The sequence below is a fragment of the Pipistrellus kuhlii genome, unplaced genomic scaffold (genome assembly GCF_014108245.1).
Source record: "Pipistrellus kuhlii isolate mPipKuh1 unplaced genomic scaffold, mPipKuh1.p scaffold_m20_p_15, whole genome shotgun sequence".
NCBI classification, from domain to species: Eukaryota; Metazoa; Chordata; class Mammalia; order Chiroptera; family Vespertilionidae; genus Pipistrellus; species Pipistrellus kuhlii.
Window position 1 is genome coordinate 5,837,342 of NW_023425460.1, and position 18,162 is coordinate 5,855,503.

At 43.8% G+C, this 18,162-nt stretch overlaps 1 protein-coding gene across 27 annotated transcripts in view; it reads left to right on the forward strand.

Moving 5' to 3' along the window:
* The window catches only part of KCNMA1 (potassium calcium-activated channel subfamily M alpha 1), a 669,206-nt gene extending 652,225 nt beyond the window's left edge, over positions 1-16,981 (forward strand). For 8 of the 27 annotated variants that reach the window (XM_045581694.1, XM_036438119.2, XM_036438114.2 and 5 more), the window contains 3 exons: positions 789-907; positions 2,672-2,896; positions 12,048-16,981. In XM_045581694.1, the coding sequence (XP_045437650.1) occupies positions 789-907; positions 2,672-2,896; positions 12,048-12,072 (369 nt within the window). In that variant the 3' untranslated portion in view covers positions 12,073-16,981. Of the gene's footprint in view, positions 1-788; positions 908-2,671; positions 5,353-12,047 lie in introns of those variants that run through there. The other 19 variants (XM_045581695.1, XM_036438115.2, XM_036438123.2 and 16 more) reach the window with 5 other exon arrangements.
* Positions 16,982-18,162: the final 1,181 nt, after the last annotated feature.

Here is an 18,162-nt window from a genome sequence, read left to right on the forward strand (position 1 = left end):
TGGAAATCCCAGTGACAGGAAGGACAACGGCAGTCACTTTATCCCCAGGGAAGTCCTCTTTAGTGCCCTTCCTATAATGATAACACACACCACCCTGCCGCCTCCTGGCTGCCTGAAGCCAGCATTGCCCAGTGAGTGAATGTGCTTTCACATTCCATACGGGGCTCCAGACCTTGGGAAGGTGGCTGTGAACTGATTAGGCCTGTGAATTCCGGTTATTCAGCCTGCAGAGCGCCAGCTCCTGGGGAAACATTTTCCCTTCCGCTCTTGCCATGTCTGAGGACCGTAAATTGTGCTTTTCACACAGTCCTTACTTGATAGAGTCTGTCGCCATCGTACCTGGTGGGATCTTTTCTTCTTGCAGGGATTTTAATTATCACTTGAGCAGCTTTGACGCCACGGTCAGATCACAGTGACTGCAGCCATGCTGCGGCTACACATAATCACCAATTTGCCGGGCTGGTGTCTTCTCCCCAGCTAGCGTGCATCTGCAACCCTCAAGCTTCACACCCTCCACGTGAGGCAGAGGTGCCTTCTCCTTCGAGCTCTCGCTGCTTACAGTGGAAAGCTAGAGAGAACTGAGGGAAAACCTCATTATTATCAGATTCCCAAAAAATCACCAATTTGGGGTGTAGGCTGTTAACCACATTGCCTTTTACAGCCACTGTCCCCTGGCGCAGACCCTCCAGCTCAGGAGACACCAAAACAAGCCTTCCTGAAAAGGCCCACTCCCGCTGGACCTCTCCCTGCAAGCCGATAAAATGATGCTTCTCTCTGTTGTCTCTCAGGATGGTGGTTGTTATGGTGATCTGTTCTGCAAAGCTCTGAAAACGTACAACATGCTTTGTTTTGGAATTTACCGGCTGAGAGATGCTCACCTCAGCACCCCCAGCCAGTGCACAAAGAGGTGAGTACACTTCTACTCCGCTCTCCCACTGACATGCAGAGATACACATGACCCACCTGTCCCCTTAGGAAGGCAGAGGCCTACATACATGCTCTCAGCAAGCACATCACTCTGCTGGCATTTGACTCAGCACTGAGTTTGGAGGTTAGAGGAAACTTTTTTTTCTCATTACTAATCACAGATGTGAAGACATTGTGGGGAAGAACTCGGGTTTTATAGGAGAGTGGTTGGCAAACTCATTAGTCAGCAGAGCCAAATATCAATAGTATAACGATTAAAATTTCTTCTGAGAGCCAAATTTTTTAAACTTAAACTTCTTCTAATGCCACTTCTTCAAAATAGACTCTTCCAGGCCGTGGTATTTTGTGGAAGAGCCACATTCAAGGGGCCATAGAGCTTGAGAGCCCTGGTTTGCCGACCACTGCCCTAATTTCAAACATTTGAATAGGAGCATCTCCTCCAAACTCCAGCCACTGGGATAATTCCATTGGTACCTAATGTAGAGATATTTCATTCTGCTAGTATTTAAGGTAAATGAATCCTTCATCATCTCATAGATACTTATATTTTTACTTAATACATTTTTAATTGACTCACTCATTTTCTTTTATATATTTCTTTAAGAAAATTATATATTTATCACCACAAGCAGAAAAATGTATGCGAGTTATATTTTTCTAATATGTATTAAGGTAAATTCATAGCAGCCCCAAATTAAAAGGACATCCTAGAATGATCAAAAATCAGTGAGTGTACATATACCCCAAGTAACAGTGCTATAGAGCTTAGTGTTTCACAGCTTTGCTTGCATATTAGAATCACTGGGGGTGCCGTTAAAAACAGTACTCAGATTAGTCTGACTTAACCTATCTGGACTGAAAATAAAATTGTTTAATGCTCAGGGATTACTGTGTACAGGCAGGGTTGAGAATGCTTGCTGTAGCCAGTGGGTTCTCAAAGTTCACTGAGCATGAGAATCACCCGCAAAACTTGCTAATCCACAAATTGTGGGACCTCATGCCCAGAGTGTCTGATTCAGTAGGTTTGGGGTGCAGTTGCTTAAGAATCGGCATTTTTAAGTTCCCAGGTAATGCGGATATCTCTGGCCTGAGAACCACACTTTGCAAACCACTGCTGTCAATGAAACAGTTTTTTTTTGTTTGTTTTTTTGTTTTTTTTTAAGTCATATCTGTTGTGAAGCAGAGAAAGCCTGGTCACACTGAGGAGCACAGTTAAAACAGGACTCATGGACAAGGGGGTGTTCTATTTTCTTCATTTAGTCAAATCCCCACCAAAGTAGATTTTTAAAAGATAAAGAGTGAGGAAGGACTAAGAAGATGCTACCTTCTGGTAAGCAAAGATCCTGGGGTGTGTACCGAGGACTATCAGAACGTTCTAGAATGAAAGGCACAGTGCAGTCCATGCAACCTCCTATGTGCACTTGGGCTACTCAGGATGGGAAGCAAACCTGACATGGTTGACAGGGGCCCTTAGATCACAGGCAGCACAGTTTGGTTTTTCCATTACCGGCATTGATTCGGCCTCTTAGGATGTCAGGATTTATGGCTGGTCTCCTCTGTTGAGATTAAATAAAGATTTAGTTCAACTCGGAAGATAACATTTAAGGCTTTGGACCAACCATCAGTCCACCTTCCAGGGGGTCTGGTAGACCTGGGGAGCCAGGCAATTCCTTCTGATGCAGAGTCAGGTGACATCTCCACCCAGTCCTCCTCACCCTGTGACCTCTCTGTTCTCCCCGGCCAGGTATGTCATCACCAACCCCCCGTACGAGTTTGAGCTCGTGCCGACGGACCTGATCTTCTGCTTAATGCAGTTTGACCACAACGCCGGCCAGTCCCGGGCCAGCCTCTCCCATTCCTCCCACTCGTCCCAGTCCTCCAGCAAGAAGAGCTCCTCCGTTCACTCCATCCCGTCCACAGCAAACCGACCGAACCGGCCCAAGTCCCGGGAGTCCCGAGACAAACAGAAGTACGTGCAGGAAGAGCGGCTCTGATATGTGTATCCACTGCCACCGTGTGTGAAACTGTATCTGCCACTCATTTCCCCAGTGGGTGTTTCCAACAATAACTCTCCCCATTTCCCCCTGTAGTCCTCCCCCCCCCCCTTTTTTTTACACATATTTGCATATGTATGATAGTGTGCATGTGGTTGTCCTTTTTATTTCACCACCATAAAACCCTTGAGCACAACAGCAACAAAGCAGAAGGACCAAAAGTTACTTATGATTCTAGGGGGACAATAACCTAAAGGCAGGCTCCAGCCCTAAATAGCTCACTGTGGGAATGAGGTCGCAGATTAGCAGAGCGCTCAGCGATCCCTGAAGTGAACTAGTTAGGGAAGTTGATGTAGAAGAAAAGTGCAGTCTGACTTATCGGGATGATCAGGGTGCTTTGGGTTTTGATTTCGTTCTTGTTTTCCTTCCTTCCTTCCTTTCTTATATATACACACTCATATATACACATATGTTTATTTGAAACAAGCAACCAAAAAGGAACAAAAACGTGTAGAATGTTTCCATTCTCTGGGCCGAAGGATCTCGAAGCTTTTGCAAAGCTTTCCCCATTTGTGTATGAGATGGTTAAGTCTCTGCTTGCTGTCAGAGCACATCTGAGGTTTTTTAGCTCCTAACCTGGGGCTTCAGGCCCAGAGCTGGCTTCCTTGGGGAGTTCAGATGAGCATTTCTACCCTCACGGTGGAGGAAAGAATCATATCCCATTTGTGGATCTATCAAATTCTAGTCATTTAATTTAAGTGCAAAGAGGTTTGATTGCATATTAAATTGTTATTCTGTCTCCTTACGCTGCCATATGAATAGTTATTTTTTTTTTCCTTTCCCTTTTGACATTTGGGATGAAAAGCCATATGTATCATAAATATCAGATGTAAGTCATTAAAAACTGCCTTCCTGGGACTTTTACATCTTTTAAAAGGTGAATTACTTACCTTATGTACAGAATAAATAATGCTCCGGAAAGAGCAAGTATTTTTCCACACATTCTCAGGGGACCTTTTTACTCCCCTCTGTTTGATTAGCTAGGGCCCCCATGCCTGGTAGGAACGAGGGCTGGGGCCACGGTGCCGAGAGAGGAAGATAAAGCCAGCAGCACATCATTGTTTCTTAGGAGCCAACATGCTAAATAAGTTGGAATGTAGGAGGATCGAGCCACAGTTGACTCAACAGAGACAAAAGCCAGCTACCACCTTCAACTGTTGGTACAGCTGCATGACGCTGGCTGTCCCACAGCCGAGAGCTGGTGGGAAAAATTCCTCCTCATCAATTTCTTAATCATAGCCAATTCACGTAGGCCGGCGAAGGGCAGTCATAGGCAACTGCTCCTTGTCACTTTGAGCTGGGGAGGAGGAGGAGGAGGAGAGTACAACAGTGAGCCAAACACATTTTGGTATAATTATTTTTTTCCTTTGTTTTCTTTCTTTCTTTTTGTCAGTTAGTAAGCATGAGAGGAAAGGTAGAAAAATGCCCTCTTTTCAGTACACAGTTGTCAGGTGTTTTATGCATGCAAATCACGCTTTAGGCAGTGCGGTAGTTGTTACAAACCGGCCATCCACCTTAACCGAAGTCTTACGCAGATGGGCTAGCCCTGGGCTGGTAAATACATATTTAACATGTTTACTTAAAAAAAAAAATCCCATCCAACAGCAGAGGGGTGGAGGGAAGGAGGAACATGTCACAGCTGTACCATCTCTGAAAAGGTGTTTTTATGGTGAATGGTTTGGTTTAGAGTTTGGATGCCCTGCTCCCCCAAGCATGGTAGTTTTGGAGATTCGCTTGCTGTGTGAATTGACAAGCACTTTTACTGACAAAATGGTGAGGCTCAATCAGAACCCTGATCCCCACACGAAAGGCAGTATTCAAACCAGTGAAGGGGTGGGGGATAACTGTATACATGTATATTACAAAGCCCTATGAGTGGAAGGTTTTCTTTTCCAAATTATTTTTGTCCCTAGATATTGATTTATATATTATGTATAATTACCTATCTTTTTATATATAACTATATAAATATTTCTCTATATATACACATATATACACATGTGTATATATATATATGTGTGTATACACACACACACACACACACACACACACACGCCCTAGTTTTGGATCATGAAGACCTCTCCATACCTTCTTTGCAAAGGAGGCTATCAAGTAATGCCCTCAGAACATTTATAACTATAAGAATGTGCCAGTTAAAGTGCTCAACAGGAAATATGACAGTTTAAAAGCCTTGTAAAACTCACATAGCTTACTTCTCTCTCTAAAGTGCAACAAGGATGAATAGAATGGGCCAAGGTATGACAATTAATGGTTCTGCATGACCTAGCCACTGCTGGGGGTTTTTCTTCTATACCGTTGTCCTTGTGAAAACTTTTGTGACATTAAAAAAAAAAAGGAGTTTCAAATTTTATTCTGTTATTGGTTTGTTTATTTTTATTTCTATTGTTCTGTTTGTGGTTTTCTTTCGTTTTGCTTTCCCCCCCCCTCCCATTTTCCCTCCTTTCCTCTCCCCTCCTCCTCTTCCTCCCTCCACTTTCTAAATTGCTCAGCGCAATGAGGCTGTGCTGCTGCTACTGCTAGACCCTTTAGAGTTTGTTTTGGTGTTCCTGGGTTTGGGGTTGGGTAATTTGGGGGGAACTTCTCTCCATCTGGCTTGCCTTTAAATCTGCACGTGGCCTCCCTGCCCACCTTGGTACCTTGCTCCAAGTTCAAAAGCATTTTCCCATCAAGAAACCCAGCTTCCTCCACTCCTCCCCCCATTTACCACCACCCCAACCCAGTCCCCCATCAGTCTGTCCACATCTCTGTGTTTATCTTGGCAAGACCTACTAAATCGAGGGATGATGCCAGGTGATAAACTTTTCTGGAAAATATTTGCAGTACTACATTTGGCAAACCTGCTTCTCGGGTAATATTTCATCCTCCTTGCGATTGAAACCAGGAGGGTTATTGATGGCAAAAGCATTGGTCTCCTTGATGTTTGATCAGTGTGATCCCAAATTAAAACTGTGCAACTGTATGTAGCAACTCAGTGGCTCAAACCCAGTTATCTGGGGGCCAACGATTCAGTCTCTATATTACCCAGGTCTCTCCTGCCACCTGCCTTTCAGACATTTGTTACATTCCAACCAGAGATTGGGCAGATAGAAAGAAGTAGATCTAAAATGCCTTTTATATGCAATCTGTTATCAGCTCTGATGAGATGATATTGTGATGAGAATGGAGTGGAACCAGACTGTGACGTGAGATGACATTGGGGTTTTTTCCTGGACTTGGGCACACAATTGAGAGTTGACTATACTTGGGTAATGAATATATTCAGTGATGGAAAAGGTATAATTATTATTACTTCTATTTTATTAGCCAAAACGACTATACTATATTTTCCTCCATAGGACTAAGAGTCTCTTCCATTGTTTTCTGTTGACCCCAAACTTCCCATTCCTCCGTCAGATTCTCTCAGGGAGGAGGCATACAAGTTTTATGTCTCTCTTATCCCCTGAGCCCCCTAAAAAAGAATCTAGTAGGTAAGGGTAGAAAGTGAGTTATGCGAAGAGAACATATGTGCATTTAAACAGAGCAACAGGTCGAAGCTCAATTACCTGCTCCATTCTAGAAGGGAAGCAATTTGTAAGCCATTCAATCCAATTTGCTTTAGGTTTCAAAAGGTGTAAACCTTAAAAGTAAGTGGGTAGACCAGGAGGCTTCCACAGCCTCAAAACTCAAATGATAATGAAACCATCAACATCCCTAATGATTGCTACTTGGGGTCCTTCCTGAAGCCAGTTCAAATGGCTAAAGAGAAAGCTGGACCCCTGTGTGTATATTTATACCGCAGTCCAGAAACGTCTCAAATTCTATTATAAACACTAAAAATTGTGCCCCAGAACTTAGCTCACAATAGGTGCTCATTACATACTTTGAAATACACTGACCTTAGACATTTTTATGTCTTTCATTATTTTATAAACTATCTCTACCCCATTGGCTTATCTTAAAAAACACAACAGATGCCAGTAGGTGCCCTCAGGATGCTGCTATGCTGTTGGCACTTTCTTGGGCTGGGCACCCAGTGCCTGGGAAAAGGGAACAGTCCTGCGAGCTCAGTGAGCGGAGATGGACTGTATGTTCTGCCAGCATAGCCAAGATCCCGGGTGACCAGGAAAACCTTTTGCCCGGCTCTTCTTCAGCATGGGAAAAGCCTAAAGGTGTCTGCATCCCAATAGAGATAATTAGATCAACCTGCCCGGTTCCTATAGCAACAGGCTCCTGAAGGAGGAAGAGAAGAGCACAGAAACTCGGGGCCTGTGGAAGTCCAGACAGGGTAAAAATCGATGTCTCAGCCAGCTCCTTGCAGCCCATCCTGCTTTGTCAAAACATGATAAAGAAGTAGCTGTGGGCACCTGTCACTAACCTGGTTGCCTGTCTCCCACCAGGAGGCTGCACATTCATTCCTTGGGGAAGTGAGAGGGATTATCTCAGCCACCTGCCACCTGAAAGGGAAGATTGTGAATTCCGCCCTCCAGGCCTGGAGGGCCAGGAGGGGCAGTTTGCTCTGCCCTGGCAAAGGCAGCATTAGATTTTCAGGAAGAGGAGGCAATGCAGTAGTAGTGGACAATTGCAAAGAAGTGAGATAGTTTTCATAAATTGCTCTGGTGCCGGTACACAATGACTTTCATTTCTATAAAATAGCCACACTCTGCCCATGGAGATGAAAGGAGACTGTGTGACTGTGTGGGTGGGGTCCCCTGGGAGCCTGGGGGTCTGTAAGACAGAGGGTGAATGCCAGACCCCCTCTCAGAAACGGGCAATGTGAAACCACACAGCATCACCTTCGAAGGCTGCACTCCTTGTTAGCTCTTCCTGTCCTCAACCGCTATGTCTGTCCAAATGGAATCCTTTTCTTTCAATCCCTTTCTCTCTGAACCTCAGCTTGTGACACGGTGAGAAGAGGGGCAATTATTCCAAATGCCTCCCCTGTATCATCGTCTCTCCTTTAATGCATTCTCCTCTGGGGAGCAGTTATGTGAAAAGGCTAAATCCCACAGCGCTGACAACCCACGGAGCCAGCAAAGAGACTCAGTTTTCACAGTGCAGCCTGTCTCTCTGCTTCTGGGTCCCCAGCAGTAATGTCAGCCCAGATCGGGGGCCTTCCCCTCTGTAGCCTAATATTCTGGTGGCTGGAGGAAATGCTGACCCTATTCTGGACCCTTGAGTCTCAGCGATGAAAGTAGCAGGGAGAGATGGGAATGATTTGCGGGTGGGGTGCCTGTGGAGCAAAAGCCAATATTTCAAAGATGCAGGGACCAGAGGAGGGTGTGAGCCCTGACCTCCCAGACAGGTCACCCCTGCTCCTCACCTTCCATAGGAAGACTATCCAACTAAACCCTCCTCTGTTGCCTCTATTGCCACAATCCTCATTCTTCACATCAGAGTGCCCTCCTCCCACAATTTATATACATCAGTTCTCTACTCCCAGCTCATTTGCAGTTATACTGAAAAATACTTCCCATCCTATATAGCAGCGATGTAGATGCTAGTGGTATTCCTGTGTGAAAGATGCAGAATCTGAGGGATAGGTGTATTCATTGTCACCTAAATAGGAAGCAGCAGAGTGGAATGCAAAACTTAAGTCTATACATTGTGCTACTATGGTATAATGCCTTGCTAATGTTACTAATAATTGCTAATAACCTTAACAGCTCACACTGACTTAACCTGCTTCTGGACTTGTAGTAAGTGATTTATAGACCCCAGTTCCTTTTATCCAAGCCATAGCATTAGGGCAATCCTATATTAGGCCCCGTTTTACAGAAGAGAGACTAAAGCTAAGACACATTTTCTAATAACTTGCTCAGAGCCATGCAACTAGGATGTGAGTGAGCCGGGTCCATCTGAGCTTAACCCTCTGCTCCATGCCGACACATCATGGCATGGCTGGTCTGGAGAGGGGGCATCCACCAATGGCAGTGCAGCTCCCTTACCAGCATCTCTCTGCAGCTACTTCCAGGTTTCATCTGGCTCTACTGGGCCACTTGCCACAGACGGTGCAATGCCACTCCCGTCCTCACTCCAGCGGGTCACCCGTGTGCTCCCAGGGAGGCTGCCAGCACTGGTCCTCAGGAAGCTGATTAACAAGCAGGGCTGCTCTTCTCTGGCAGCGAGGAGGCCCCCTCAGTCAGGCCTATTGCCCTTCTCATCTTAGGGATGAAATGCAGTTCCGGAAATCTTTCTAGCACGTGGGCCGAGGCAAGGACAGGAGATACACTTGGGGATTTGAATTCATCCTAGGCCCCCACTTCATCACGCTTTTGAATTTCTTCCCTGAACACCCTTCCTCATGGCCAATTTTGTAGCCCACCCATGGTCACGGTTTCTTTTATGGAAGGCAAGATTCACTAAACCAGGGTGTCATTTTATCATACTTGAAAACTCTCTCCGCTGAAGCAGAAAGGCTGGCGATCAAGTGTTTGTGCCACTGAAGCCCTTTGGGAGAAGCTCCTCATGCAATGCCCCCGCCCCAGACAGTCCAGTACAGCGCTCAGAACATTGGCATATTTCCACTTCCTCCATATCCTAGCTCACCAAGTCTCCTACCAAGTTGAAAAGCCCGTGTCTCAGGCACAAGGAGACCTCAGCTTGCCTCCCGGATGGGCGTTAACACAACTTTGTCAAAGCCCAATGGTCAAAACACAGGGGCTACTCTCCTTAGAATGCTCCTAGGGCGAGACATTTAAAATGAAGGAGAAAGCGGATTACATGGGGAAATAATTCTTTCTTACAGGCAGCAGAAGGAAATTGATATTCTCTGCTGCCGTGAAAGGTCAAAACGCCAACTTTGAATTGAACTGTAAAGACTAAATTCTGAACAATTATTGTCGGCAGCAGCTGTAAAAATTTCAGCAAATTGCAGCTGTCTTAGGTCTTTCACCCAGAAGACCTACTCGCTTTCTTGTGCAGAGTTCACTCTCCCTTCCAGCCTGGCGTGAGCAGCCTAGCACTAAATCCCTTTGCCAAACCAGTCCACATGGTGGCCCAGGCAAACGGCGCTTCTCACATCATCTTTACACATAAACCGCTGGAAAAAGTCATAGTTTGAAATTGTTTCAGCGGTCTGGCAATGCTTTTAAAACATGATAACCATCACACTTTACTCCTCTCTGAAAGGTTAGTTTAATCGTAGATCACAAAAAAATTGGTTTCCACAAATGCATAATGGTTCATCTATGTCACACTTGAACTAAATGGTTTTTTAAATGGAGCTGAAATTATTTTGATGTGTACACAGTCCCGGGTTTCTATACAACCTTTCTTAACCAGCCCATCAGGAACCTTGCCTCGAAAGCCTCATTAATAATTCAGATGTGCTGATGACTTTAAAAGATCTATGGAATTGAAGCTCAGGAAGAAAGAAAGGAGGGGAAAAAAAAAACGAAAAAAAAAAAAAACTCCGCTTGACAAAAAGATAAATGAATGTAGAAAGAAGCTGTAGGAGTCTGGCAAGCTGTAGATCATCTCAGAACAGATTGTAACTTTATCATTCTGTCAGGGGGAATAATTTAAAGCACTTAATCAGTTAGCTTCGCTGTGAGGATGTAGCATTATGAATTCCTATCGTCCAATCTGTTCAAATCAAAGTGAACTTAATTATAATAGGTGAGAGAGCCAGAGCAGGAGAAAGGGGGGTAAGAGAGGAGTCTGCTAGGCAGGAAGTTTTCTGGGGGGTAGAGTGAGCTGCTGAACAAAGAGTAGTGAGTCAGCTTGCACCAAGGCACCCCTCCGGCCCCCAGCTCCAGCCTTAGTGTTGACTTTGAGGGCTTGGTGTACTTCACACGGAGACAAAGTATAGACCAAGGAGAAATAAGCCAAGTGGCCATCAGCTAAACATAGATGCTGGACACACATGCACTCGCTCACACAGCCCCCTCTGTCATGCCAGGTGAACATTTTTTGTGAACATATCAGTTTAGGACCACCGACAAGGCAGTTATGAATTGCTCTGATAGGCAGAAAAGGCGGCTGGAGGGGTTACTGTCTCTACAGCAATGGGTGAGCTTGAAAGCTACTCCCTTTTTTTTTTTTTTTTTTTTATCCTAAGCCACTAAAAGGAGGCATATGATTCCCAAGTTAGACTGTCCTATTTGCCCAGAACATACAAATGGCCTCTTTTCCAGAAAATTTCTATCTGAGAAAGAACTGGGGTGAAGGCTAAGTCTTAGAAACAGGCATTGACTTGCTAAGAGGAAGCCAGGCCATTGCATTGCAGCCGGGCCCTGAAAACGCTCCAACTCAGCTTTCTTCCTCTGCCATCTCTGCTTCCAGGATGGAAATGAAATGCCAAGTCTTCCTTGAGCCCCCTTGTCAACAGCTTGGGCTAGTATAGTCAGATCAGACAATGCCACTAGGAATTCTTTTCATAACTTTATACCAACACCCAGTTTTCTTTCTTGAACTTTCAAAGTCTTCTGAAAACATCGGTTGCTATTCTACTCTATAATCTCAGTGGCCAGCAAAATCTATGGGTTCAACTTAAGGCCCTCAAAACTGGCTTGCAAACAAAACAGAAGGATGGAACAATTGAGATACAAGTTGAAGTGTGCTTTTGACAAGCAAAGCTAAATGCAGACTGAGAGACTGAGACCCTGCGTGAGATTCTACAATACATCACTCACTCTGCGGCAGAGACAGTGCTCCTTAAGTTCACTCAGATCAATTGATGCCCAAATCACTCCTCTGGTACCATGGCTATACCTAGTAGTTGATATATTTAGCATCTTCTTCCCACCAAAGCTTTTCCGGTCACTAAAGGAACCCCAGAGAACATTACCAGCATTTGCTTTCCAACCCTTCTGTATTCTCTGAGGTTCCCCCTGGTGCCTCAAGTCCTCATGGCCCCTTGGTCATCACTTGCTATGGCAACAGAGGTATGTTTCAGGTTCTGGGGTTCTCCCTATATTGCACTGTCTCTCTTAGCAATGACTTCATTGTCAGCTTCTATCTATTGCCTTTTTGCATTTTTCTATGAACTTTCCAAAAGCTTTGCCCTAGAACTAATTAAGCTTCTCATTTCTCCTTCTTGTTCTCTATCCATTTTTTGCCCTTTAGCAGAAAAGAAATGGTTTACAGATGAACCGGATAATGCCTATCCCAGAAACATTCAAATCAAGCCCATGAGTACCCACATGGCTAACCAGATCAACCAATATAAATCCACAAGCAGCTTGATTCCACCAATCAGAGAAGTTGAAGATGAATGTTGACTCCCAGGAGACCAGAACTATTTTTTTAAAGCCTGACAAACTTCATAAATGGTGATGTGACTTTTCTTCCTCTTACACACTGAATCACTGGTGGAAACCTTAGGATAAGCGAGATTTGCAAGAAAGATAAAGTAGACAGATCTTTCTCTTTGTCTGCCTTGAATATTGCTTCCATGCATTTTGGAGAAGAAAACGATTTCATTTATAAATGAATATACCGTACTAAAATAGTCATGTATAGCCTCTAGCATTTTAAATTATTTTTATTTATTAGAAAGAAAATATATTTTTTCTTTTCTTTTTTTCATTGTCAAATATCTTCCCAAGATCTATACAATGCAAAATCAAAATGAATATGTGGCCAGACTCCTTAATGCGTATTTCTCTTCTTTCTCTCTTTTTCTTTGGGGAGAATGATGGTCACCACCACGATTAATTTTAATGAGAGGAAATGGATTATTTAAAAAAATAACTTTTAATGGTTCAATGATGTAAACATGTATTTTAGTAAATTCAAAAAAAAAGATGAAAGGGGACAGGTGAATTCCCTGGATGGGTGTGTACTTTGGCTGCACTGACACCAGCTCTTAATAAATGGAAACGTTTATTTTCACAGTTGAAAGTCATATTTTTGTAGTTTTAGTTTTCCTTCTGTATTTCTTATCCCTTCGTTCATATACTTAAAAGAGAAAACCTTCTCGCAGCTTTTCTACAATTGCCAGGTCAGATTCAGCCAGCCATTGGCAGCCCGGAGCGTGGTGAGCACGCTGGCATGTGGACACTGAGGGCCAGATGCACAGGAGAAGTGGCTCTGCCTATTGTCCTAGTGGTGGGGACTCCTCAGCTGTTAGCTTCTCACTTCATAGCTCGGAACCACCCTCGCAAGTGATTTCAACCATGAAAGCGTCTAGGGAGGCTTTCCCCATGCCCCAATTCTCAGAGATTTTAGCCTGAAAGTTTGTAAACACTAATGAATCATTTTGTAGGATGTAATACTACATTCATTCTTTTCACTGAATTTTTGTTTGAAAGCCAGATATTTTCTATAACCAAGGAGATGACTTTTGCCAGATTTTAGCTCTTTGGGCTTGCTTTCAGTCGCTGGGACAAAAACCTACAAACTTGCTATAGCAATGTGAAAATTAGTAACAAAAGGAAAGCAATGAATGCACTTACAATGGACTGTTGGGAAGGGCCTTTGAAATTTACCAGCAATGAAATCAAATGTATGAGCCACTTCAAACTGTGGTCAAAACTCATTCTAGCCACCAGACACAATCCCCACATCCCGGAGCCCTGCTGTCGTTTGCATGCCCATTGTACAGTGGTCCCGGCAGCTGTTTTATTCCAAACGACGGAGCAAGTCTTTTAATTTCAAAATTATCCATCTTTGATACAGTCAGCAGGGTCTCTGGAAAAGCATGGATATGATAGTGATTTTTTATTTTCCTTGAAAATGTAAACTGTGGACACTTGAAGAAACCAAACTTACCAAAATACCCCCGCAAAGTCCCATACTATCTATCCCATTAATTCTTTAGGCCATGACCCTGTGGTACTAGTGCGTTAGTGCAAATCTGATCAGAGGCAAGCCATGCGGTCACCATGAAAACTTAGGCCCACTAAGTCCTCCAGTTACAACATAGGCAACACGAGCTTCCGCTTCTGTCCACTCCCTGCGGAGCCAACGTCCTCGTGCTTGTAGGCGCCGTCCTGAAGTGACTTGTCAGACTGTGTCGTCACATTCTGTAGCCTTAGCTCTATAAAAGTATTGTGAATATAATGTATGTCCAATTGGGTTGTTTAAAAACTACTTATAACCAATCGCTAGCCTACTCAGCAGACTAAAATGACTTCAGCAGTCCCTATCAGGCTTCTAGGCATCTCCTGGTTTCCATTGTGGGGCGGATCTCTCTCTGGCTGGGATTTGACAGCTTCCCCGGGAGCCGGGCCTCCTTTTGCACATGATTTTGCATTGGACTCTCTCAGCACATTCACACCAAGCCACGCTCTTCTTTCCTTCATGAACCCTGGTGGACTCTTCCCCACTCATGTTCCTGACAATCCTTTCTGAATTTGTCCTGTTTGCTCTCCTCCGGTGGGTGATGGTGGCCACCTAAAGACCTCAGAGGAACTTAGGCCCCTGAGCCCCCTGCCCACTGCCCTCTCCTCCTCCGGCCACACCAGTCAGTCTGAAAGCAGTAAACTCCCTGCCCATCGTGGCCAGAGACTGGAATCTGAACTTTTTTTATTTTTTTTTTAACTAAAAAGCTAAGATGGTTTTCTACAGCAAAGGAGTCCCCCCCAAACACTAATTAGTGGGAATCAGTTTTCTTCTAAGGTGGAGCAGGAAGCTCAAGCTGTTTGCCTTGGAAATAATGAATTGGCCAGAAGAAAAAAGCAGGCATGTGTTTGAGGAGGTGTGCAAAATGATTGGTTGGTCACTCCTTAGACAAAAGCTGCTTCCTGGTAGGCTGGAAGTGAAATGGAAACAGAAGCAAGACTGTAGGGTCCCCGAAGGGCTCCAGGAAACCAGAGCTTCCAGGCTTGTTTCTGTTCCCTGAACCCTCTGTCCCGGAGGGTGTGCTCATTCCACCTACCAGGGCAAAAATTTATCTTTATGGATAAATTCAGGATAGAGCAATGATGGTCATCATTGGTACAGTCAGTGTCATAAGGCTCTGTCTGACCTGCCATCCAAGCTTGCGGTTCAGAAATGCTGTTTTACCAAACTAAAGATTCTTGCGTGCTTTGGAAATCAAAGGCTCACCAACAGGCTATTTATAAAAACAGGAAGCACCTACTTATAAAGGCATCATCACCTTCATCATCTTTCTTTCTAGGAATGCTTTCACTTTGGTCTGAGAAATTTTATATTTTAAAACATCACCTTGAACCAATAGAAAACATCTTAAGTAAAAGTGATTGTGACTAAGGCATGTGGGGGGAACACTCAGACCTCTTTCCTTTGAAAGACTGGGGCATCTAATGATGTACTTTGTACAGAATGTAACTGAAGACTTGAAATTAACTGAAAATTCAAACTGTTTGAGATTGGAAAGGGGGGAAGTGAAAAGGCATAAGAAAATTGGGCATATTTTCATGTGAAAAGGCGAGAGTCCAACTTTCCTACTAATGGTTTAATTGAGGATTCTAGAGCTACATTTGCTAGTAGATGGGTTATGAAAATGTCCTTGAGCTCTCTGAGTCTCAGTGACCGCTCTGTAAATGAGAGTGATTCATCTCGATGACCCTAATGTCCCTTTCAGAGCTAAGGGAATAGGATCTGAGCTAGGAGTGGGAGCGTGGGACCCAGACTTCGGGGACAACCTGTGTTCTGGGCTGTCAGGATGGTCCTCCTCGCTGCATCTCCCAGGCAGCACTCCTGAGGGAACTGTGCACTTTCTGCTCTGGGCACACAGCAGTTAAGTTCATTCTTTACACTTTACAGTCTCTTAAGGCTCAAAACACAAATTTCAAAATTTAAATACTCCTGGAACACACTGGTTAGATTTTCTGTGTGTTCCTAAGGTTTTCTTTGCAATCTCATTCCTGCTTGCCTTTTTTTTCTTGGCTCAAGGTTCAGTTTTGGTCAATCCCTCCATTTCTAATCCGTATCTCCAATTTCCAATATGTAGTTATAGGCTCATGAATACTGGATTTCTGAAGTTTTCTTCAGTTTTTATTTCTACATGGGTATCTGGGCTTTAGGAAGTAATTAGTTTTACTTCTCATTTTATTCCATATTCTCTGTTTATTTGATTTTTTTCTTCCATTAGTACACTAGCTATCTCTTTGCTACTTGCATTAATAAGTCTAATTTCAATATATAATTCTTCATTGTGAAAGAGAACCTCGGTGAAGGAAACAAGAAAGGAAGGGGTAAAAAGAAGAGATTAGAACAAGAGAGAAAAATAAAAAGAACACCAAACCAAATGACTGAGATGTGAACTTCTTACTCATAGGAGTTGGAATCTATTCAACTTGGACATGGGGTTCCAGTCAGAATCTGCTTACTTTCTCTTCTGTCTATGTTATATTCTGTTCTTATTTGCTGCCTTTGCAGTGGTGGTAAAATGACCAATCATCAGACCTCAGGAAAGGGCCTTTACTATTTAGGATTTTTAACTCATCCTCTTTTAAATACAGAAGGAAATGAGAATTCACTTACAACTCACCTGGCAAATTCCCTTTGTGTCCCTTTTTCACTCGGCCCATTTTTTTTTTCCATTTAGAACAGGTGAATTAACATTTAGATCCCATGTTAATTGGAGGAAGCGAGGTAGCCCTTTGGGTTTATTTATGAAAAAGTAGTAATTAGAAATGATTTCTAGCTGGTTTGTATTGGCGTGGCCATATTGGTTATTTAGGCGAAGTCTGTTTTGATTGGTAGTTCCCCTTGCTGTACCAGTTGTTAATATTTTAAAAATCTCCATACAACAATTCAAATACTTTAATCTTATTTCCCAAGGAACTGCAGAGCCTAATTTGCCATTCCTATGATAAGCTTGCTTGGAACATGTACAGAGAGAAATGAGGCCACATGCCCGAAGCAGCAGCCCTTTGTCCCTACAACAGTCAAAGGCTTCCTGATATCACAGCCTTACAGGGTTAGACTGAGAGGCAATTTTCAGATAGGCTATCTGTACCAGACCTTCCTTTTTTGCCTTTTTCTTTTTTATTTTTATTTTATTTTTTGGAAGAAAATTGGCCTGAGACTTCCATATCTAGAGATAATCCAAGCTCAAGACATTCATCAAGGAGGTAGGAAGAAAGAACCAAAACATACGGGTATAAACAGCATTTTAAAGTGCCAGCCAAGAGCACGTATGTTATGGCAAGGGACAGTGCTTTGGGTTGAAAGGAGAGCGAGGTTGTATTGGCCTATGTGGGTTGAGAAGATACAGAGGAATGTAGTGTTTGATGCCTTTGGGAGGTATTTCAATAGGTGATAAGTGACTCGAGAAATGTGGAGTGTGAAGGTTTTCCAGTGAGAGGGGGCTTAATGGGCCATAGCTCATTGATAAGAATGTGATTTCAATATATAGATCATTTTTACTACAGTGACAAGTTCACATAGGGGAACTGAGGAAAACGAGGATGAGATCTCCTAGAAGGGGCCAAGCTAGAGAGTAAACAGTTTTGAAGGGCAAGCAAAGAGGTTGAGACTTGGTTTAAAAAGTTCTAAACAAAGCCGAAACCGGTTTGGCTCAATGGATAGAGCTTTGGCTGAGGACTGAAGGGTCCCGGGTTCGATTCCCGTTGGGAGCATGTACCTTGGTTGCCGGCATATCCCCAGTGGGAGGTGTGCAAGAGGCAGCTGATTGATGACTCTCTCTCATCGATGTTTCTAGCATTCTATCTCTCTCCCTTCCTCTCTGTACAAAATCAATAAAAAATACTTTAAAAAAAAAAGTTCTAAACAGAGAATGATAAGCACTAGTGCCTGTGTGGTGTCAGGCAGGAAGTTCTGAGATGTCAGTTCTTCCTGGAAGCCCTAAGACTGTGACCAGGGCTGAACCAATTCTCAGTGGCGTTGAATTCTCAGGGTGGACTCGCCAAGTCAAATCTCAACATTATGAAGCTCCTGTTTCCTCCACTATGTGTTAGGCATCCTGATAGAGATGCTTAGCGGGAGTTGTAGAAGCTCCTGCGTGGGCTGGGGGTAGGGACAATGACTATAGTTCTAGAAGAGGTTCTTTGTGAAAGGAACACTGAATTTGGACCTCAAGGGAAGAACCATGTGGAGGAGTGAAGAAATGTTGGATTCGCCCAGAGTGGAAGAAGATGAGAGCTATAAATAAGAGAAGGTCTTACAGGCGTGAGGAGTGAGGAGCTGAGGAGAGGATTAGGGAAGACCTTGGCGATTGGCACCTTGGGTCCACAGCAGTGTTCGTAAAGTAGGAAGAATGGCTGAGTTCTCCAAAAGAGGAATTATGAAAAATCAACTGGCAGACAAT